General features: G+C 32.1%; 2 protein-coding genes across 2 annotated transcripts; both read left to right on the top strand.

The window, feature by feature from the left end:
- Positions 1 to 2,515: 2,515 nt before the first annotated feature.
- Positions 2,516 to 12,453, top strand: LOC143054173 (uncharacterized). The gene is made up of 6 exons (XM_076227093.1): positions 2,516 to 2,617; positions 3,116 to 3,537; positions 5,206 to 5,374; positions 6,710 to 6,905; positions 8,034 to 8,082; positions 11,688 to 12,453. Exons 1-4 carry the CDS (start codon positions 2,527 to 2,529, stop codon positions 6,856 to 6,858), a joined length of 831 nt encoding a protein of 276 aa, XP_076083208.1. The 5' UTR covers positions 2,516 to 2,526; the 3' UTR covers positions 6,859 to 6,905; positions 8,034 to 8,082; positions 11,688 to 12,453.
- On the top strand, positions 12,409 to 16,162 carry LOC143054171 (uncharacterized). The gene has a single exon (XM_076227091.1). The coding sequence runs from the start codon at positions 12,409 to 12,411 to the stop codon at positions 14,389 to 14,391; it is 1,983 nt and encodes a 660-aa protein (XP_076083206.1). The 3' UTR covers positions 14,392 to 16,162.
- Positions 16,163 to 21,909: the final 5,747 nt, after the last annotated feature.

Here is a 21,909-nt window from a genome sequence, read left to right as displayed (position 1 = left end):
TCCGTTTCATAGACTTAAGCGATATATTCCAAGTGTCATAACTACGATCCAGTTCTCTTTCCCGATTGTGACCTACTGAATTAAGCTTATTACCGGGTTTTTACTAACACGAGCAACACAACGGGTGACACATCTGGAGCAGGAGCTGTCTGCCTTTCAAAAGCACCAATATTTGATTGGATTCGTGTTGCTAAGTCTTTCGTTTTCATGTTGTATATATGTACAGTTTTGTTTGTTGGTCTTTTTCAAAAAAAAAATCCCGGCGTTTTCAGTTTATTATTGACTTTATTTTGAATGTCCCTTTGTTATCTTTTGCCTCTGTTGTAGATAAATTGAAACTTAACTATCTTTAATCTGAAAAATATGCGTGACTATTCATAATATTCCAATGCTTCTGTAATATATACCTTACATTAACTGTTAAAAAAAATACTGATGTACTTATATTTCATTAATTGTATGCTAAATTAGACAAATATTTATGTGTCATGCTTAGGCCATAACGCTCTACTTTAATTCTACATGTATGCACGTAAAGTTTTACAATTTATGACGTGACATGCATTTCATTAACAATAACACAAGATTTATTGAAAGTATCTTTTACCTTCAAAGGCTGTAAAAATGGGACGTTTGTCTTAATTTGAAACGCCTATTCTAAAAATATTTTCTTTCTCGTAATGCAGTTTTAAAGAGACGAAGAAAAGATAAAGGTTGGTTATTTTTCAATTTGATTATGTTTATCTCCTTTAAAAGGTAAAAAATTATGTTACCATTTTTTGAAAGATTTAAAATTGTATACCAGACATAAATATTTCAACTATATTTTATCGTTTTGATTAAAAACTAGCATCGGATCCTATCTGACAATAATTGCAAAAAGGTATGACCTAAAATATTAACAGTTTGAGATACTCTCATCGGGATACATAATTATGAAAAACAAAATGTGTATGGTTATTACTATTGAAAGTTATCCATTCCTAATTGGCTTAACTCCATATTAATTTAAATATGAAAGATTAACTATGTTTGCCTATAGTAACTTTTTTTACAACTTTTAACATACTTATTAACATCATTTTTCTGTTGTTTTACTAATTTTTCATCAGAAAAGCCCGTTTACTGAACCCCTTGTTCTACCTGTAATTTAATATAATGTTTAAAATTTGTATGCTGGTTATTATAAACTTCATTTCAATAACAAAAGAATAGTTTGAATCATGTTATACCTTTAAATTGTGAAAACCACTGTTGCATGGATTTATAAAAATATGTCCTTGTAGTACAGTTTTAAATATATTTCCAGAGGAAAAACACATAAAGTTAAAACATTTTTGAGTTTATGTTTATTTATTTTGAAAGGTCACCAATATGTTATACTAAATTTGCAACCGAGAGGAAAACTTACACATTGTACTTAATTTCAACATACCGTACATGTGTGTTATCACTTTAAGGTTCAGCATAACCTTTTTGCCAATATGGTCGTATTTATACCTCAAATTTTACTCTGAGTACAAACAAACCTGTAGATCTGGAGAAGTTTTAAGGCTTGGCATGACCTAGATAATTAAATTCTGAAAAAAGAATAAACTTTTCCGGATTTTACATAAAACAAATTCTCATATCGACAGAAGGTGCAAACATTGACTAAATATGGGAACATTTTGATATCCTCCCCTCATATTATCAATGTTGTGAGTAGTATTGATTTAAATGGACAATATATGGATAATGTCCATCTGCAAACAATAGGTGAATTAAATTGTGTAACTGAGTGGACTGTATCAAATGAAACTCGTGTGTTTGTTTATTTTGCTATCTTCTGCAGACTGGAAAACAATGCGCATCAAAATCCAGGCAAGTTCTTAATTTTCTGAACCATTGACTTCATATAACTTTTGTATAGCTAGGTCCTGTCATGCCTTTAAACGTTCCTAGGTACAACAGTTTGTCTGTACTCGTAGTAGATTTTGTGGTGTAAAAACGGCTATCTTCTGTAGACTGGAAAACAATGCGCATCAAAATCCAGGCAAGTTCTTAATTTTCTGAACCATTGACTTCATATAACTTTTGTATAGCTAGGTCCTGTCATGCCTTTAAACGTTTCTAGGTACAACAGTTTGTCTGTACTGGTAGTAGATTTTGTGGTGTAAAAACAGTTATCTTCTGCAGACTGGAAAACAATGCGCATCAAAATCCAGGCAAGTTCTTAATTTTCTGAACCATTGACTTCATATAACTTTTGTATAGCTAGGCCCTGTCATGCCTTTAAACAGTTTGTCTGTTCTCGTAGTAGATTTTGTGATGTAAAACCGGCCATATTTTTCAATTTTTGATGAAACTTAAGTACTTAATTCACTAAGTTAACCATTAACGGAAATGCTGATCAGTCAGGAAAAAGAACTAATTTCATATTAATCAAATTGCATCTTAATAAAAATGTAAATCACATTTTTCTATCAGATTAAATCAAAATCAAATTTCACAAAAAGTCCTTGTGTTCTTTTTTTAAAGTTGAAAATGGCTACCCCGGCACCAAATCCAATACACAGTTCAATTTCGGCTGATTTGGAAAGGGGACTACGTGAAATACAAACTTCGTCACATACAGGTAAGCATATGTAAATTTTATATTAAATATCAGCAAATTTATTATTATAGTTTTATCATCAATGGCACATCAAATTAATGCTGATAAAAATAAATGAATATTATGTAGTAACTGATGATGACATTATAACCTTCGTCTTAAATGAAGTTCAAAATATACTTGCTTCTTGCTCCTTTATTTTTTCTCTAGTGGATAGTTGGATAGTTGTCGAATTGGCAACCAAACGTCCTCTTCATATCTCTATTACTATAGAAAAAAATTGTCAGGATCATTTTGCCGTTTGATTACGGAAAATTGTCTCATTTTCAACCATTGAAAAGCAACTTCCAATTTAAATTAAAACCAATATATTTTTACTATGCTTGTAAAACACAGTTACAAACTTATACAGTAAATAAACTGTTCACATATTCATTTTCATATTCGTATAATAATTAAAGAAATAGAAACATATATATTAATGAATAAATAAATAAAAAGGTAATGTTATATGCTTAGGTCCACCAGGAGATTTAGATGACAACAAGAAAAGATGGCTCGGGATTGGAATTTGTTTACACAGTATTTTATCGCCAGCTTTGAGAATATATGTTGACCCCGTTGTTACCAACCTTTACAGTGCACTCCTGCTCTCTGATCAGATTGACAAACAAATACAACCGACACATCTACGGACATATGGCGCAGCAAAAACCTACCTCAATTATGAGGCAATCAATAATAACAAGACAACTCATGGTTATCGTACAGTTCTATGGGATTACAAAGTATATAATGCTGTTGATTTGTCGAAGTTGTTTCTCCAGCCATACATGGCACATTACACAGCGTTTGATGGATCGTGTGATTCGTCGGCTTTGTTTGGAATGATCAACAAGATAGACAAGTTTCCAGTTAATGTTCAGACGGCTGCAAATGATGTTAGTATATACCTAAATGTCTGGATAAACTATATTTACCAATATATTATCTTGTATATGCTTCATTTTGGATATTTAGAGTGACATGCGGATAAAAACTGTCTGCTTGAAAAGAATACTTTTTGACCACTTAAGTAAAACAAACCTGTCATCAATATATTTTATCTTTAAGATAAGTGTCCTTATCAAACTGTCCCTAATATGATATAATGTTATCCATAGTCAATAGATATTCAACAATGGACACTGTTCTCATATATTCAACTATGTTTATATAATGAGTACCTGTGTCATAAAAACACAACATTGCATATTTCATTAACATTTTGCCTAGTCTTTTTTGGAATTACATAATTAAATTTTGATTCGATGCATTTGGCTTTATATTTCTTTACTAGTTTTGTCGCATCTATACGTTGATTTCCTAAATTTGTAATAATTGCCAATCTCAAAACTTTCACCCAATGTCACACGTCACAAGCAAAATTGTACAAAATGCAAAAACAAATTGTGAATCATCGTTGTTTTTTTTTTTGGTTCATTGCTATCAAGCTTACGGATTCATTAAGTTAAAAGTTGCAATCAAAATGTGAAGCCTTTAAAAAATTAAATAACAAAAATACTAAACTCCGAGGAAACTTCTAAAACAGGATGTCCCGAATCAAATGCCAAAAATTAAAAGTTTAAACACATCAAACAAATACTAGATAAAAAAACTGTAATATTCCTGACTTGGTACAAGCATGTTCTAATGTAGAAAATGGTGGATTTAACCTGATTTTATAGCTAGCTTAACCTCTTACTTGTATGACAGTTGCAAATATTCGATTATATTGACAACGATATATAAGACATATATTGTCAATAATGATTTCCAGCATACTGATCACGTATTCCCCTGTGAAGCATGTATTACATGTATTACCTTCCTGTTCGCTATAAACTAAATATGCTGTGTGCCGGTGTGGTATCCCAAATTATTATAAATTTAAAACGTATGCTACCATTTTTATGTTGAAAAGCATCGTGGAAATTTTCTTTTTGACAATTTTTCAATTTCACATGGGGAAACATTACTATCAGGATTTCAAAAATGTCCTCAAAATTATCTTTTATCGCATTCTGAGAAGTCTCCAAAGTGTAAGACCGATTGGCCAATTCCATAGAAGATTTGTTGGTTTTAATGTGTATTAGATGTCAGATACGTGGTATATCTTACCTTGAGAACTATTGACACTCTCGTCACTTTTCAAGTACGACAAACCCGTTTATAGGATATAAACACTTCGTTATTTTCAAACGTAATTGCACTTAAAATTAGGTATATGTACTAAAGACACACTTTTCAAGTACGGCAAACCCGTTTATGGGATATAAACACTTCGTTATTTTCAAACGTAATTGCACTTATAATTAGGTATATGTACACAAGTTTCAATGAAGGCCAACAACTGCATTTTGTACCTTTAGTTAAATTCCTTTTTTACCCATTTTCTATTAAGGTGAATCTTCAATATATACATTATATATTCGCTACATTAAGCTCTAAAAGTGAGCCCTTCTGTATTTCTGATAAACAAATTCCGATATTTTTCAGACGATGCATGCATATGTATCGCAAGCTAATGCACATTATGCAGATAATAATATATATTCCATATACTCCAGGTCAGATCCACTGTAAGGAATGATTGGGCTCACTGTAATTTCTCAGTCTGGGATGATGTGAAGTACGTGCAGTCACTACAGCAAATTGAAAATTTAATTTATCTTCTGAATTTAAATGCAGCCGATGAAAAGGAAATGATTGAGGAATTAGATAAATGGAGAAAGAATGGTAATAAATTACACCTTGGTTTATTTCATATCTATTGTATTACTCTTTTTATTACTATTAACCTTTTCATAAAGCATTTAGGTATACACATCATTAAAGTGAAAAATTTCACGCATACATATTTGATATATATATATAACAAGTGTGGACACACATCAGTGTGGATAGTGATAGTAGGGAAGTAATGACTGAGCTTGAGTCATGATACATTTAAACTTCTATACTGTATTAAGCATGATATGAATAGAGTGCAGGTAATTTTAAATATTATACTTTAACCTGAACTACATTGTATATTTAAGAGGATGTTTACAATCCTCAAATCTTCTGTGCATGCTGTATATTATTTTTGAGAAAAAGCTGATTTTCATGTCGATTTTCTAATGGTTCTATTTTAAACAAAGTTTCCAAAAGGCACAAATTTTACAATTCAAATTGGCATAGACACTGCTAATGTATTCCTTATTTTTGGGATTAAATTTAGGTTGTTAAAGTGCAGCCCCCAAAGGCTTTTATCGGTCAATATTACAACTTTTTTTAAATTTGTTTCATTTTAGTCAGTTGAATTATTTAAACAGTTTGCATTCCGTAATTTTGAAGATATTTACTGTGATGTTGGCTATTCATTGTTTAACTGTATCCTATTACAAAATAGTTTACGAAGAATTTGGATCACGACAGATTCTGTTCAACTAAAATTAATTCTCAAAGAATGTTTTGATCCTGTCAGAAGTCGTGACATTCATGGTGTATACAAATTAATTATTTATGTCAATCTAATTTGATCAATCTCTTCAAGTCAACTACTCTCAATGGATTTATGCATGTTATGTGTCTATCTGTGTGTTGTCGGTCGTTGTCTTCTTGTCATGTATTTGTCGAAATGCGCATCTGGTGCAGAAAAATGGTACCATTTATTTTATAACCCCGTCCTTTAACTTTTTTTTTGTCTTTTCTTTGGTATTTGTGTTTATTGGTCTATTTTTGTTTATTAATATGGAACGATATTTTGCAAGGAGTAACTGCACATCAACTGTTTTAATTTAAAGACAAATTAGATGAAATTAACCTAACAAATTGACTCTAGGCATGATGTAAAAACGAGTAATGCATTCGATGAAATACTGTTAATAAACACAAAATTGAACTGCTCAATAAGATATAAATTTAAAACATCAAATTGTATTAAAAATATATCCGAATACTAGTAATTACTATCTCACATGAATATATTGAAAAACAATTTTTTTCATGTAATACAATTGTGCACTGTTTTGTATATCAATGCAAGTCTATGTTTGTTACACTAATTTTTCATTCGCATACCCTCGATAGGAACGAGTTTCTTGCAAGGGTCTACCATCAGCTTTGAATTAGGCAATGAAATCAGACAACAAATACATATACTTCTGGAATATGCTGAAGTTATATCCAAGACTGCTGATACAGAATTTGGAAAAGGACACGAAGCGCTGATAAAATGAGGAAAACGTTTAGCCAGTATGATAAAAGAATGTCAACTCTTGAAAATGTAAGTTACACACTTATAAGAGCGTACGTACCAAGACATTTTAGGGGTCTCAATATCAATAATATCCGTAAAATTTGTGCAGTTGGTTGAACATTTGTTTGATCTACTGATGTCTCTTACAGCTTTGGGGTTTTCTATTTACCAAAGGCCAGTTTGATTAACAGAAACAATCATACTATAATATGAATACTGACACATGACAGAATTTTTGACTAGGGTAATCATAGCACATATTGCTTTAAACGAACACTGTACACTCTCAGCAAACTACTACTCGTACTTTATATGTCAAAATCAAATATCCAGCTCAAGTGCGCATTCAACATTGTTTCTTTCCAAAAGCGGGCATTCCCGTCCCTGGTGGACAAGTTACCATACTGGCTCTATCAGCGAGTAGTGAAATATAGATGTAATACAAATCAAACAATCATATAAACGTTTTCACTAATATTCAAATCTTGTAAGAATTATCATAAAACGTAAAGTCACAAAAACCTAAATATAAAATATCCATTGACTTGTTTGATTTTCGTTGTTAATATTATTGTACATAAATACATGAAATAAGACCTTTAATTTTTCTCGTTAAAATTGTTAACATTAGTAATTTCGAGGCCTTTTAATCCTGACTATAAGGTATGGATTTTACTCATCGTTGAAGGTTGTACGTGATCTATAGTGTTAATAATGTGTCATTTGGTCTTATTTTGGAGTTGTCCCATTTGCAATTATATAAAATACTCTTATTTCTAATTTGAAGTATCATGAACTCGATTATCCATAATTTTGCACATTGTATACTTTGATGAAAAATTGAAAATAATTTTGAAAAAAAAGTATCTTAATACGTCATTTTACCATCGATTGACAGTGATATGTTTAGATTGATAAAGAACATAGGTTTGTCCGAGATAACTTTGATAATATCTAAATTAAATAAAGATCAATTGTTAAGGGGTACTTGTTTGAAGACAGTGACTGTAGTTCAAAGAAGCAGTTAAAATTTCGTTCCCTGTCTGTATAATATAGCTTTTATGGGGATATCTTCTGCAACTTGCTGTGAAAAATGTAATTGTTAGTTCAATGCAGATATTTTGAGCTGTTTACAGACTCCTTTTATTTTTGCAGACAGTTAATACACAAGGGAAGACATTAAAGGAATCTGGATCACCATATGGTATGTTCAATTACAAGATCAAGTACTTCCAAAATAGATTTCAGTTTATGAGAAATTAATAAGCATTTTAAGTTTCATTTTTTTTCTAAAGTAAATACCCTTCTTTATTCAAGTAATTCAAAATAAAGTCACTAAAATTGCTAATTTGGAATATATGATTTTATATAGGAAATATAAAAAATATTAAAAAAGATGCAATATGTATCATGATATGAAAACTATACTAAATAAATATCTCAAGATATTATCTGAGGATCGTTTAGCAGTTGAGAGTCCGTTAAAAAAGGTAAGAGGCTCCATATGGAAATATGCTTCGGAAATATGTCTCAGCAAACAGTGTGAAGGATGCGTTGAAGGACGTACATTGGCATCTGAAAACCTCAAAATCATATTTGATAACATATCCAATGATGTCTGTTTAAGAAAAAGTCCAATTCACTATGATTTTTTTTCTTTAAAAAATCTGGGTCTGACAGTGAAATTAGAAACTTTTGAAATTAAAAATAAATTTTCTTTGGGAAACAATTGAAATCTTAGCCGTTTGATAAAACATTAAAACATCTAGCAACGATAGCCAAAATTTAATAAAACACTTCCAATAGCAGGGTGACTGGATAGAACATGAAAATGTAACACATACAGAAGGGATCGAAAAAATTTTATCAGATGAAAATAATTAATAAGAAAATGATTTCACCGATTTCTTATAGGGATATTTCACTCTTAAATGGTTTAGCAAAAATATTTACATGGAAGACAAATCCAGTAAATTTCAATTTTGTTTTCGATCTTAAATGAGCACAACTGACAATTTGTTTGTACTTAAACTTTAATAAATAAATACACACATTTTGGTATGAGAAAACATTATATATGCTTCATTGCGCAGAGCTTTCGCTTATGTGTGGCGTAAAGCTTTAATTTTTAAACTTTTGTGTTCATTTATTTGATTTTTTGGTTTGTCTTATTAATACATATAAATGTAAAATTTGGTATATTGATGGTAACAAATTATACTATAATGCAATTGTTAGAGACTAAACAAATTATTCTTCCTTGGAAAAAACTTTATAGACAAGAGTCCTCCGGAAAAAAATCATAAGTTTTGTGAATTTTATACTTGGAAAAAAAAAATAATGTTGCCTCGAGATCTGAATTATACCTTTCCTGTTTCATGGTCAGGTAGTCACTTTTGTATGAAGATCGACTTTTGTGTGAAGAAATCTTCTGATTTACTTGAAGAGTATTACTCTCTTACACAGTTACTTCATGATCAAGGTTTATTCTCATGGTATGTTAAATCATATTTGGTCCGATAATAATATTAGCAAACCCAAAGATGAATAAAAAACAGAGACTGTAAGAATCTCAGTTAAAAATTCTATAATAATAAATTTCAGCAAAGACAAAAAAGAATTATATGACAGTAAGATAACAACTATTGGCCAAAATAGCACACTTCTCTGGCACTAGAAAAGAATTTATTTTTTAAAAGAAAACCTTTCCATATGGCCAATATCTGCTGGGACCCCTGGCTTACAATTTTAGAAGACTAGGTTGATTATAAAAAATAATGGTACATCATGTACTGGAATTATTTGTATTTACATTTCCTTCCTTATCCACATCACCACCTATGATATGATTTGATACTGTTATATGTTGGTTTATATATATGCTTGCTGTTTTGTCTATGTTTATAACTGATTGTTTTGTCTATGTTTATAACTACATGTATGTTCCTCTAAGTTATTGCCTGTACGCTAATATTCGAATAAATAAATCCTGCAAGCTATATTATGAATGCTGTAAGTAAAATATATTTATTATTTTTATTTATTAATTCTTTATTTTTTTATCTGTATTGATAATGTTTTAGTTGGATATATTATAATTTACAATGATTTATAAATGTATATATTACAGTTAAATAAACTAACAAATACTAACCAAATTGATTATATGCTACTTACGGTTAACGAGGCCGGGATAAGGTACAGGTATTTGATGTATCCACTAACAAATGTCAAACTAACACTTAAGTATGATAACTTCAAAAAAAAAAAAAAAAAAAAAAAAATAGCAAACTTCTTTTGTTGAACAAAAGCTGAATATGAAAAAAGTGTTTGACATACCCTTATCTTGCTGCAAGAAAACTTAGATGCAAATTTAGAATTAGTGATCCTAAACTGGCTTTTGAATCTGGAAGATATAAAAATATTCCACACCCTTGAAGACTTTGTAATAAATGCAAAGTTCTGGATGATAAATCCCATTTATTTTAATTATAATTATGTAAAATAAATGAACATTTAAGACATGTCTTTTTATGCGATTTAAAAACTCAATACAAAGATTTTTTCTGATAATAAAATGAAACATATCCTAAATCCAACCACTAGTCAGCAAGTCAAATATTAAGGCTACTTTATTAAACAGTCTATGGAACTGAGGACAGGGGGCACTTGAGGTCATTTGTTGTGTAATGTGTTACATGTTGGGTTTTTTTATAAAGTAAATGTAAGTGTCATCATTATGTTGTTGCTATTACATGTAATTGTTATGCCTTTACCCCTCTTATTTATGTTTTTTTTCTTCTAAAGAAGGTCTATTGTAATGGTTTACTTTTACAATTTATGACTTGGAGGGATATGTCTCATTGGCCCTCATACCACATCTTCGTATATCTACATATTACAAAGAGAAAACAAGTAGAAAATAACGTGAACGATACATGCAATGCACACAGCAACAAAAACTAGACTACGACAAGAAAAAACGCAACCTCAACATATCCAGAATGAGCTTTTAACTGGTTGGAAATTTTACAACTCTATAGTTGTCTAATATTTCGAAATGTGATTTTAATAGAACAAAAATAACAGTTTATTTTTCACACTCATGTAAAGATTGATACAAATGACAAACGTTTTGTTTTCAACTACAATGCAACGTTTTAATACATATCTGATATGCGCACCGTAGGTTTATGATTGGAAACACCAAATAGTTTCCCCATGTAACTTGTAATGTCCGGCTATTAACCCAAAATTTCCAAATAATTACTTAAAAGTCAGCAACTCATAAGGAACAGTCATGCCATGCTTTATTTTATTTCATTCCATTTAATGGTTTTCTTATAGAAAAGACATTTATATGTATTGTACATATGGTTCTATGTTAAGCGAAGTCCCTTTCTGGTGGCCATCTTGGATATACATTCGAAAACTTAAGCATTATCAAAATAATCACTTTTATGTTAATGTGAGTTTAAAAAGAAATAGTCCATATAATAACTAAAGCTGTTTGCCCTTCCTCGGTATTGGCTTATTTTTTTTAAATCAGGGGTTGAAATTGCTTGTTCGAAGATGAGATATATCTTAATACCTTCATAGATTTGACATGTTTTCCCTCAGAATTTTTGATTTTTCAAAACCTAACTTTTAAAGAGCTTTAGGTTATATTCTTAATATTTTATGAACAATTTACTGTCAGAAACGAGACACTTATATGGCATACATCAATTTAAGAAGTTTAAGACCAAACATCGGTGCCTGGTTGACTATTTAATCTATATTTCTGTTAAAACTCGATTGCATTTGCAGATGCTGATATTCCTGAAATTGAACGGTGGAAGCAGAATAGTAAAGACTTTATCAAAACAGATATATTCACAGATATATTAGGAATCATAAAAGACAACCATTGCGTGCTTTTGACAGGAGTATCTGGAATGGGAAAGACCCTGACAGCACAGAATATAGCATTGCAGTTATGTCAGGTAGAGGGGTATTCGATAGTACCATGCAATACTGTGAAGGATATCAAAAAGCGATATAAAGATAATGTTCGTCAGGTGTTTTTTGTTGATGACATATGTGGAAAATATACAGCAAACATCAAGTATATTGAAAACTGGATGAGAATCAAGGACTTTGTCAACTTTATTCTATGTAAGGGTCTGACAAAAATTTTAGCCACTTGTCGTACTGAAATTGTCAAACAGGAAAACGTAAAAGAAACATTAACAACTTTTCTGGAACTGTTCGATTTGACAAGGAACTATTCAATTGAAGATAAAATGAAATTGGCTAGAAATTATCTCAAAGTGGATGAGGAAATGTTAACAGATATTGTAAAAAAAGGTTGAGTTTTCGCCATTACTGTGCTTTCTTTACTCTAAGCATGACGGCTTTGATGTTAATGAATTTCTAAACAGTCCTTTAAAAACGTTTTCTGATGAATGGGATACTTTGAAAACGTTTGACAGAGAAATTATGTGTCTTATTACTAAGTGTAGTATACAACGGAACAATCAACGAAACTATGTTTGATGTTCTAAACGATCTTGACAAAGAGGAAAAAAAGAAACTAAAAGTTATTTTTGAATGTTGCAATTTAGGTCGAGACACCCCTCGGTCCGCAATTAAAGACAAACTAAACGCTTGTGTTGGCACTTACTTTACTAAAGAAGATAGAGAATACAAAGTTATACACGATAAAATGTTTGACTTTTTATGTGATTATTTTGGTAAAGCATTAATCGCACCTATTCTCAAATATGCTGATGATAAATTAATATCTGAACGTGTACAACTTGAGTCAATACAAAAAGCACATGCTGAATTTACAATTATCGTTACATCGACTGATGAGCAGAAATACATAGATAGAGTCAAAATGGACCTTAAAAATGGAAAAATACATTGGTGTTTGAACAATGTGCAAATGAGATACAAAGAGTATAGAGAAAAGTTGTTAGATGTTATGAAAGATTTAGATGATGAAGTTAAAACAAGATGTATTGATATCAAGGATGAAAATGGGGTTAACGCCTTTATCATTTCGTGTATGCGTGGTTATGAAGAACTTATTGATCTTTTTATTTTTGTGGGGGCTGATGTTAATGCACAAAATGGATGGTTCACACCATTGACAGCTGCGTGTCGAGAAGGACACTTGCGCATAGTCGAAATCCTACTGGATAAAGGATCGAACATAAACCAAACTAATAAAAATGGCGAAACACCATTTTATACAGCATGTTTTGGTGGGCATTACAGTTTAGCTAAACTGCTTATAGAGAAAAATGCTGATATCAACAAAAGAAATAAATATCATCGCAAACCCTTGTACGTTTGTTGTTTGAGTGGTCATGAAAGCATAGTACAACTTTTGATCGATAAAGGAGCAAATGTTAATGAAAGCAGCGATTCACTCATTGTTGCAGTCCATGGCAGCCATGATAAAATAGTGGAAAAACTTATTTCAAACGGATATTGTTTAAATAGTGTCGATATAAAAAGTAAAACCGCTTTATTCATTGCCTGCGAGATAGGCAATACTACGATAACAAAGTTGCTTATTGATAAAAATGCTGACATTTATAAAGTCGATAGTGATGGTAGAACGCCACTTCATGCCGCCTGTTGCGTTGCGAACAATGATATAGTCAGAATGTTGATTAACAAAAAATCAGACGTTAACATGCTTGATGTAGATTTAGAAACACCTTTGCACAAATCTTGTAGGAAAGGTTCCGTGGACGTAATACTAACTCTATTGGATAATGGAGCAGATACTAAGCAGACAAATAAAGACGGACACACACCTGTTTATTTAGCGAAAACAGAGGGTAAAATTGTAAATGAAAACATCTTGAAATGTTTAGGGGACAAAGAAATAGGACCAAATGAAGGTTTAAAAACAACAGAGAGTATAAAAGACAAATTACAGAAAAAAGATACTGCATGCACAACCAATTATATTGAGGATGGATGGACTCCTTTATATGAAGCATGTGTACATGGAGACATAGAAACTTTCCAATCGCTTATTAGATATAGGGCAGATGTAAATATGCAAACGATCTCTGGTGACATGCCTTTGGTTGCCGCTTGTCAACATGGTCATGGTTTCATAATACAAACGTTACTAGACGAGAAAGCAGATATTAATCAAGCGCTAGTTTGTGCTATTCAAAAAGATTATGATAGAGCGGTTAAAATTCTTTTACATAAAGGGGGAAATATAGGTTATAAAAGTGTTGATGGGAAATCGCTCATAAAACTTGCATGTGAACATGGTTCAATTAAGGCAATCAAAATTCTGTCAGAAAAAGGTGCAGATTTAACAGAAATAGATGTAAATGGGAGTACATTGATACACGTTGCCTGCAATACAGATAGTGTTGAATTACTCCAGTTTCTAATAGACAAGGGTTTAGATCTTGGCATACCTGATAAAAATGGAAGATATGCGCTTTTTGTGTCAACTATAAGGGGCTTTATAATTTATCAAAATATTTAGTACAAAAAAGTTGTCCTATAACGATATCAGAGGAGGACACAAAAACATTTTTGATATCAGTTTTTGAGAGTGGAAATAGAGAAATGTCAAAATTGCTTGTATCCAACGGTTACACAGATAAATTATCACACTTTAATGAAACTATGTTATATCATGCGTATAAGCTGGGTATATATGAAAAGGTTGAGAACCTCTGTAAATATGGGGCACATATCAAGGAAACATATCAATATGGATACACTCCTGTGATATTAGCAGACATTGGCGGAAATGATATGCTATCGGAGAATCTACAAAATGCAATCTGCAGCACAGCGTTTTTAAAAGATAATTTCATTTTAAACAAAGGTACCAGAATAATATATAATTCAGACAAAGAGGTTGATGATCGTATTCGAAAAAGATATGATTATGATACTGAAACTGAAAGTAGTTGGAAATTGCAGCAGTATGAAGACCTGTTTCAAGCATGTATGTTTGGAATCATAAAACCCCTCTTTCGTGGAACGCTCCAAGGAATGCAGCTTGATATTTTCTTCCAACCGATAAATCATTGTGTATCTATATGGTTTGAACAAACTCCCTTGTGTTTAGCAATTAGGAGGGGACATACGGAAGTAGTCAAACTCCTTTTAAGACATGGTGTAAATGTGAACCTGACTTTCGAAGAATGGAGAACTAAAAATGATGTCTCCTTATCCACGACTATTCGATACGGTTATACTCCATTGTTTGCAGCTTGTCAAAGAAAATATTATGAAATAGTTGATTTACTTTTAGAGAGAGGAGCAAATTTAAACAAAGCGTTATATGACGCATGCAGAGAAGGTTTCTTCGACACCGTTAAATTTCTTTTACGAAAAAAAGCGAATGTTAATTCAATTGGTCGGTATGGTCATACAGCCTTGTATGGTGCGTGTATAGGTGGATACTTTTCCATAGTAAATTTCCTGATAGATCAAGGATCTGTTGTTGATACACAAGTTCGAAGAACAAATATTTCAGACGAAATAACATGCCTTCATGCTGCATATGTGTGTGGTAATCATGATATAGTACAACTTTTAATAAATAGAGGGGCTTCTGTTGATTTAGTTGGTAATTTTGGCCGAACTTTGCTTCATAAAGCGTGTAGAGACGGAAACTATATAATTGCAGAAAAACTTATGGATAAAGGGGTTGATATGAATGCCTCTGACTTGCGCGGCTCTACACCTCTCATAGGTGTGTATTACCAAATATTGAAGATAATTATGAGAAACATTATTTCGATCGTCACATGAGAACATATGATTTATATGAGGATTTCGTTCGACTGCATAAAGATTATCCCGATCTACCATATGAATATTGTGATCCTTTAAGATTAAACTACAAACTTCTTACTGAAAATCACTATAAGGTCATTCAACTTCTTATTGAAAATGGGGCCGATATCAATAAGGCTGATAAGAGAGAAAGAACACCATTGTCTCTATCTAGGAATATAGGGGATATGAAATTGACTGAAATGTTGTTACCTAAAAAGCTTTTACATATTGAAAAGAACAATGTGCAGGAGGGGAACAAGGTTTCTAAGAAAAAGACGAGGCATAATACACAAAAAAAATAAACATTAGTGACATTAAACGTGATTTTGTTTTGTTCCAAATTATATAAAATGTATTTTAGAAAATGGAGACGGGGTGTGGGTGAAGTAAATCAATGTTAATTATATTTATATGTTTTTTAATGAATATAGTTTATGTCTTCCAAGAAAAGAAGGTAATTGTCTGGGTGTTGCTCATTCAAAAACTACCTTTATCAGAAAAGTTCAAAGTTAAACAAGCAGAATTATCAGCAAGCTTATCACTGGTTCCCAATATGACAATACAAATTGTGGATCTGGATATAACTATTTTTGAATTGGTAATTATAAGTAAGGACATTATATGATGTACACAATGTTGATTTATATGTACAAGTTTGTTTCAGTACTCTTATAATGGGTATAATGATATAGGTATGACAATATTCTTCTTACAAGGTTTTGGTTTGAAAAAGAAAATGATAATGGTAATGCATGTCACCATATATAAGAATGAGACGTTAAGTTTGTAACTAATTTCAAGAACAAAATCTTCTAGAATGAACATATATACAATAGTTTTTTATATAAGGTGAATCAAAAGCCCCATGCATGTATAGAGAATTCCGGTTGTTGATTTTTGTTTAAGAAATAAATTCTTCTAATATTGACTAGTATATATGGTGGAAAATAACAGTTTTGTTTTTAATTTAAATAAGGATATACATTTATCTTTTATATATCACCCACTTTTTTTTTCGTCATACTCCAAAAATGATAAGGATATATTGAACAAGATATAATAAATAGCATGATGTGCTAGTGACCTAATACGATATATACGGTAACTGTGTAACGCATTTATCATACCTATTATATAAAAAGAGGGACAAAAGACGAAAGATACCAGAGAGCAATTAAACTCATTAATCGAAAATAAATTGACAACGCCATGGCGAAAAACGGAATAGACAAACAGACAACAATAATACACATGACAAAACATAGAAAACAAAAGAATAAGCAACACGAAACCCACCAAAAACTAGAGCTGATCTATCTAAGGTGCTCCGGAAGGCTAAGCAGATCCTGCTCCACATGTGGCACCCGTCGTGTTGCTCATTTTAAAGCAAATCCGGTAAATAGTCTAATTCTGTAGGTTACTTTCATCAAAGGGAAAGGGATTGTAGTTACGTGTAAGTTACATATCTGATATCATTTGTGAAACGGTTATTCCATAACGTTCAACCAACTCGTGATGGCAAACGAAAAAATTACGAATGGATTATTTCAACTTCACTATTTGGAACTCTTGGTTTAATAGCTTCTTTGTTAGCACTCTATTTAGAAAGTCATGATACAAAATGAATGTACGGGAATATCGTATCCATTGGGAGATATATACCCTGTATGCAGGTGCTGTTGGAATGTTGCTTCATAGAAATGGAAAGTTCACAATTGGAATGCTGAAATCATCTCTTTTGTTTTAAAGTGTTGTTTTCAACAAACCCTCATTGTCAGTTTCTAGATGTAAGTCTAGATATGAGGCTGACTTACCTGTATCTGTTGTATCCTTTTTCTCTAGTTCGATGGGATAGATGCGTTCAACATAGTAACCATATTTTGAATTGTTTAGTGAAAGAACATCATCTATATAGCGGAAAGTAAAGTTAAAGGATATTGCTAACTTCTTGTCTTTGTTCCTAGAAGTACCTGTATGGAGTCAGCCTCATGATAATAAAGAAATAAGTCGGCAAGAAGAGGGGCTAAATTGATTCCTATTGGAATGCCGTCATCTGAACGTAACAAATATGTTGTCAATCAAGAAATCAAGCATCTTGATAATGTCAATTTCAGAAAAATGTTTGCTTGAATCCTTTACAAAGTATGATGTATCCCTCTCTGAGACAAGATACTTGTATCTACGTTTGCCATTCTTTTTCAACGAAACAATCAATACCAACTCATTCAATTTGTCTTTAAGTTTGGATTGTTGAATACTTGTGTAAAGTCTAGAAATATGTCAAATGTTTTAAAACTATTGCAAGATGAAAGAGAGTTAGATTGTATTTACTCTAAAAGATTTTTGAAAATTTTAAGTATCCATATCTGGTTCACGCCACCTCTAGAATAGGCAGTTTCACAATAATTTTGAAGCCCGTCTATGATTGCTGATAAACAAGATGTTAATAATTTGGAAAGAGGTTTCGTGGCGCACTTGGAAGATCCAGTAATATACCGTTGTTTGTTAGACCACTTTTGAATTAAGGTATCTAATACAGTGATGGGAGATCCAGTTCTTCATCTTTGATTGAAATTCCAAGAACATAGAACAGACCTATGATTATCCAGGATTTTCTCTTTAGTAAGTGTCTTGAGGGTATATGTTGAGTTTCCAAGTGCATTGTCAATACCTAATTCGTTTTTTAAGCAGTTAGTGTATTGAGTTTAATACACAAAAACGATCTTGTTTGGGGCTTTATCTGTTGGGACAACAACATATTTGTCATGGAAGCAGGATAAGTGTTTTGCAACATTTTTAAAGATTGACGTAGCATGAGCATTGATAGACCCATACAGTTTTTTTTTAATTCTGATTTTTTTCGGAGAGGCGTTGCAAAATAAGGATTGTTAATGCAATGCTATGGTATGTTTTTTCGATAACACAAACTGTCATGGAAACGATTGAATGATTGGTCTGATTAAAATGCTGGTATATAATGTCGTTTGCATTTAGGTTAATGTTTGATCTTTGGCCGCACATACGTTTGTTTAGCCTTCCTGTCGTTTCACTGACGTATACCAATCCACAAAGTTTGCATTTATTATCGATTTACAATTAAGACCATCGTAACTTCTGGTACAATATGAATTCTTATTTAAATTGCTAGTGAATTCAGCATATGTTTAAAAAAAATCACAAGTTTTGAAGGCATTGGTCTCACATTTCGAAATGCGATAGTGTTAAATCCAAAATGTCTTTGAGAAGAACTGTACATGGATGTTTATTTGTAATATTGCTATTGTCACTAGTATGATGTTCTGAATGAGTCAAGTTTTTGACATTTGTCATGTCTGGTGATGAAGGGACACCTGTTGTATCAGACGACACCGTGTCCATGGTGACATCTGTTTCGGACTTTTTTATACTGGGCGACGTCCGAGCCAGTATCTGTATGATCTTCGTAAATTCATGCAGTTTTGCTACTGGGCGGATGATGTCCTCGGGGACAAAATGTCCACCAGTAGAGACATTGACCCAGTGGTTATAAAAGAGGGGCGAAAGATACCAGACGGACAGTCAAACTCATTAATCGAAAATAAACTGACCACGCCATGGCTAAAAATGAAAAAGACAAACAGACAAACAATAGTATACATGACACAACATAGACAACTAAAGAATAAGCAACACGAACCCCATCAAAAATTAGGGGTGATATCAGGTGCTCCGGAATGGTAAGCAGATCCTGCTCCACATTTGGCACCCGTCTTTTAACATGTGAGATCTAAAACAGTGGTCTATCAAAGTGATGAAATATTCAATACATAGTATTCAAAAACATACTTCCTTTGTTCTATACAAAAAAAAATCAAAAATAACAACTTGTTAGCTTTAAATGTTTTTTATTAATTTATTTCAATCGTTCTTCGTCAATATCTTTGTCTGTTGAAATATTTCAGATTGTTTTCTCAATACCGTGCTGTTTTCATAAAGAGACGAAACACCTCCACTAACTGTGTATTGAAATAAGTCCCGCCAAATTAACTTTAAATAAAAAAATACATGGTCTTCACGCGGTTGCTTTAAACGAACGATATCGCTAGAAATGTATAGAAGGAAAGATAATGATAAAAACTCAACAATGGAAAATAGTATTTTGGTGCAAATAAAAGTGGACCTATTTTGTGCATTAGCAGTAATCCCGTCGAAAACAATTCAACAGAAAAAATTAAAGATTGATCTTTAAATTCATTGATTTGCATCTTTCCCCCGGGGATAGTCAGAATCCACCTTTTTGTGTTCGGGCGTGTTTGAGTTAACTATTCTGTCTTTGAAAAAGTTTAAAGAAAAACTATTTTATGCATCATCTGCCTTCGGATTCTATCATATATTTTTTTTTACATATAGAGGCTACAGCATTGAAAATTCACAGTGTCAAAACATGAAATATATGGGTAAGATGAAATACCTTTCCAATGAGTCATAATAACCATGATAACAGAGCAGATGTGTTCGAATAACATTTTTATAGAACTTGATAACATACTTTACACATGGATCGTAACAATACATAAACTTCATTTTTGTGTTTGTGGTATCTTGGGTTATTTAATATTTTTTTTGCATCCTTTAAAACTTTCAAAAATTCCCCCTGATAAGCGATCAGACAATCGTTTGAAGTTGACTAAATGCAGAAAAGTACATTGGTCTTCAATGCAGCAAGGAATTTCCGCAACCAAAGGCGTCCTTCGGCTGGCCCCTAAATAAATATATATATATACCAGCTCATACATAATGGACGTCATACTAAACTCCAAATTCTAATATGACGTTCTTCTTTAGCTTTGGGTACAAAGTCATGTTCTAATTCGAATAGAACATGGGCTGCACGTGATTGACGTCACAATTGAAATTGCAACGTCAGATGAATTTTGAACAACGCCTGAGATCAAAATAGACATTTTTGTTGGTGTTGCTTGCTAGGAAATTAAATAAAAACATTCTAAAAGTAATTTTAAATAATTCAGCTCTTTTTTTATTGATAAACTGTTGATTTTTCTATGACGTTTTTGTTCATCAAATCAAAATGGCGACATTTCGAGCGTCTATTATAGGTCCGCTTCGAATTACAAAAGTTCAAAATATTCCTATTAGAATCGAAATAGCGCTAACGCTCGGTATTAAGATATTAACAAATATAATGCCTACCCCTTAAAATGAGCATAGAGCCTGGCATGAAAGAATTATTTCTTAATTATACACAAGAAACTAAAATCAAAAATGATACAATACTAACAAAGGCAAGAGGCTCCTGAATTGGGACAGGCTAAAAAAATGCGGCGGGGTTAAACATGTTTTTGTGATCTCAATAGTTATCAAAGGTACTAGGATTATAATTTAGTACGCCAGACGCGCGTTTCGTCTACATAAGACTCATCAGTGACGCTCATATCAAAATATTTATTAAGCCAAACAAGTACAAAGTTGAAGAGCATTGAGGATCCAAAATTCCAAAAAGTTGTGCCAAATACGGCTAAGGTAATCTATGCCTGGGATAAGAAAATCCTTAGTTTTCGAAAAATTCAAAGTTTTGTTAACAGGAAATTTGTAAAAATGACCACATTATTGATATTCATGTCAACACCGAAGTGTTGACTACTGGGCTGGTGATACCCTCGGGGACGAAACGTCCACCAGCATTGGCATCGACCCAGTGGTGTAAATAGTTATCAAAGGTACCAGGATTATAATTTAGTACGCCAGACGCGCGTTTCGTCTACATAAGACTCATCAGTGACGCTCATATCAAAATATTTATTCAGCCAAACAAGTAAAAAGTTGAAGAGCATTGAGGATCCAAAATTCCAAAAAGTTGTGCCAAATACGGCTAAGGTAATCTATGCCTGGGATAAGAAAATCCTTAGTTTTCGAAAAATTCAAAGTTTTGTTAACAGGAAATTTGTAAAAATGACCACATTATTGATATTCATGTCAACACCGAAGTGTTGACTACTGGGCTGGTGATACCCTCGGGGACGAAACGTCCACCAGCAGTGGCATCGACCCAGTGGTGTAAATAGTTATCAAAGGTACCAGGATTATAATTTAGTACGCCAGACGCGCGTTTCGTCTTCATAAGACTCATCAGTGACGCTCATATCAAAATATTTATTAAGCCAAACAAGTAAAAAGTTGAAGAGCATTGAGGATCCAAAATTCCAAAAAG

Source organism: Mytilus galloprovincialis, chromosome 12, assembly GCF_965363235.1.
Source record: "Mytilus galloprovincialis chromosome 12, xbMytGall1.hap1.1, whole genome shotgun sequence".
In the NCBI taxonomy this organism is placed as follows: Eukaryota; Metazoa; Mollusca; class Bivalvia; order Mytilida; family Mytilidae; genus Mytilus; species Mytilus galloprovincialis.
The sequence above is the reverse complement of the archived record's forward strand: the minus strand, read 5'-3'. Positions and strand labels throughout refer to the sequence as shown.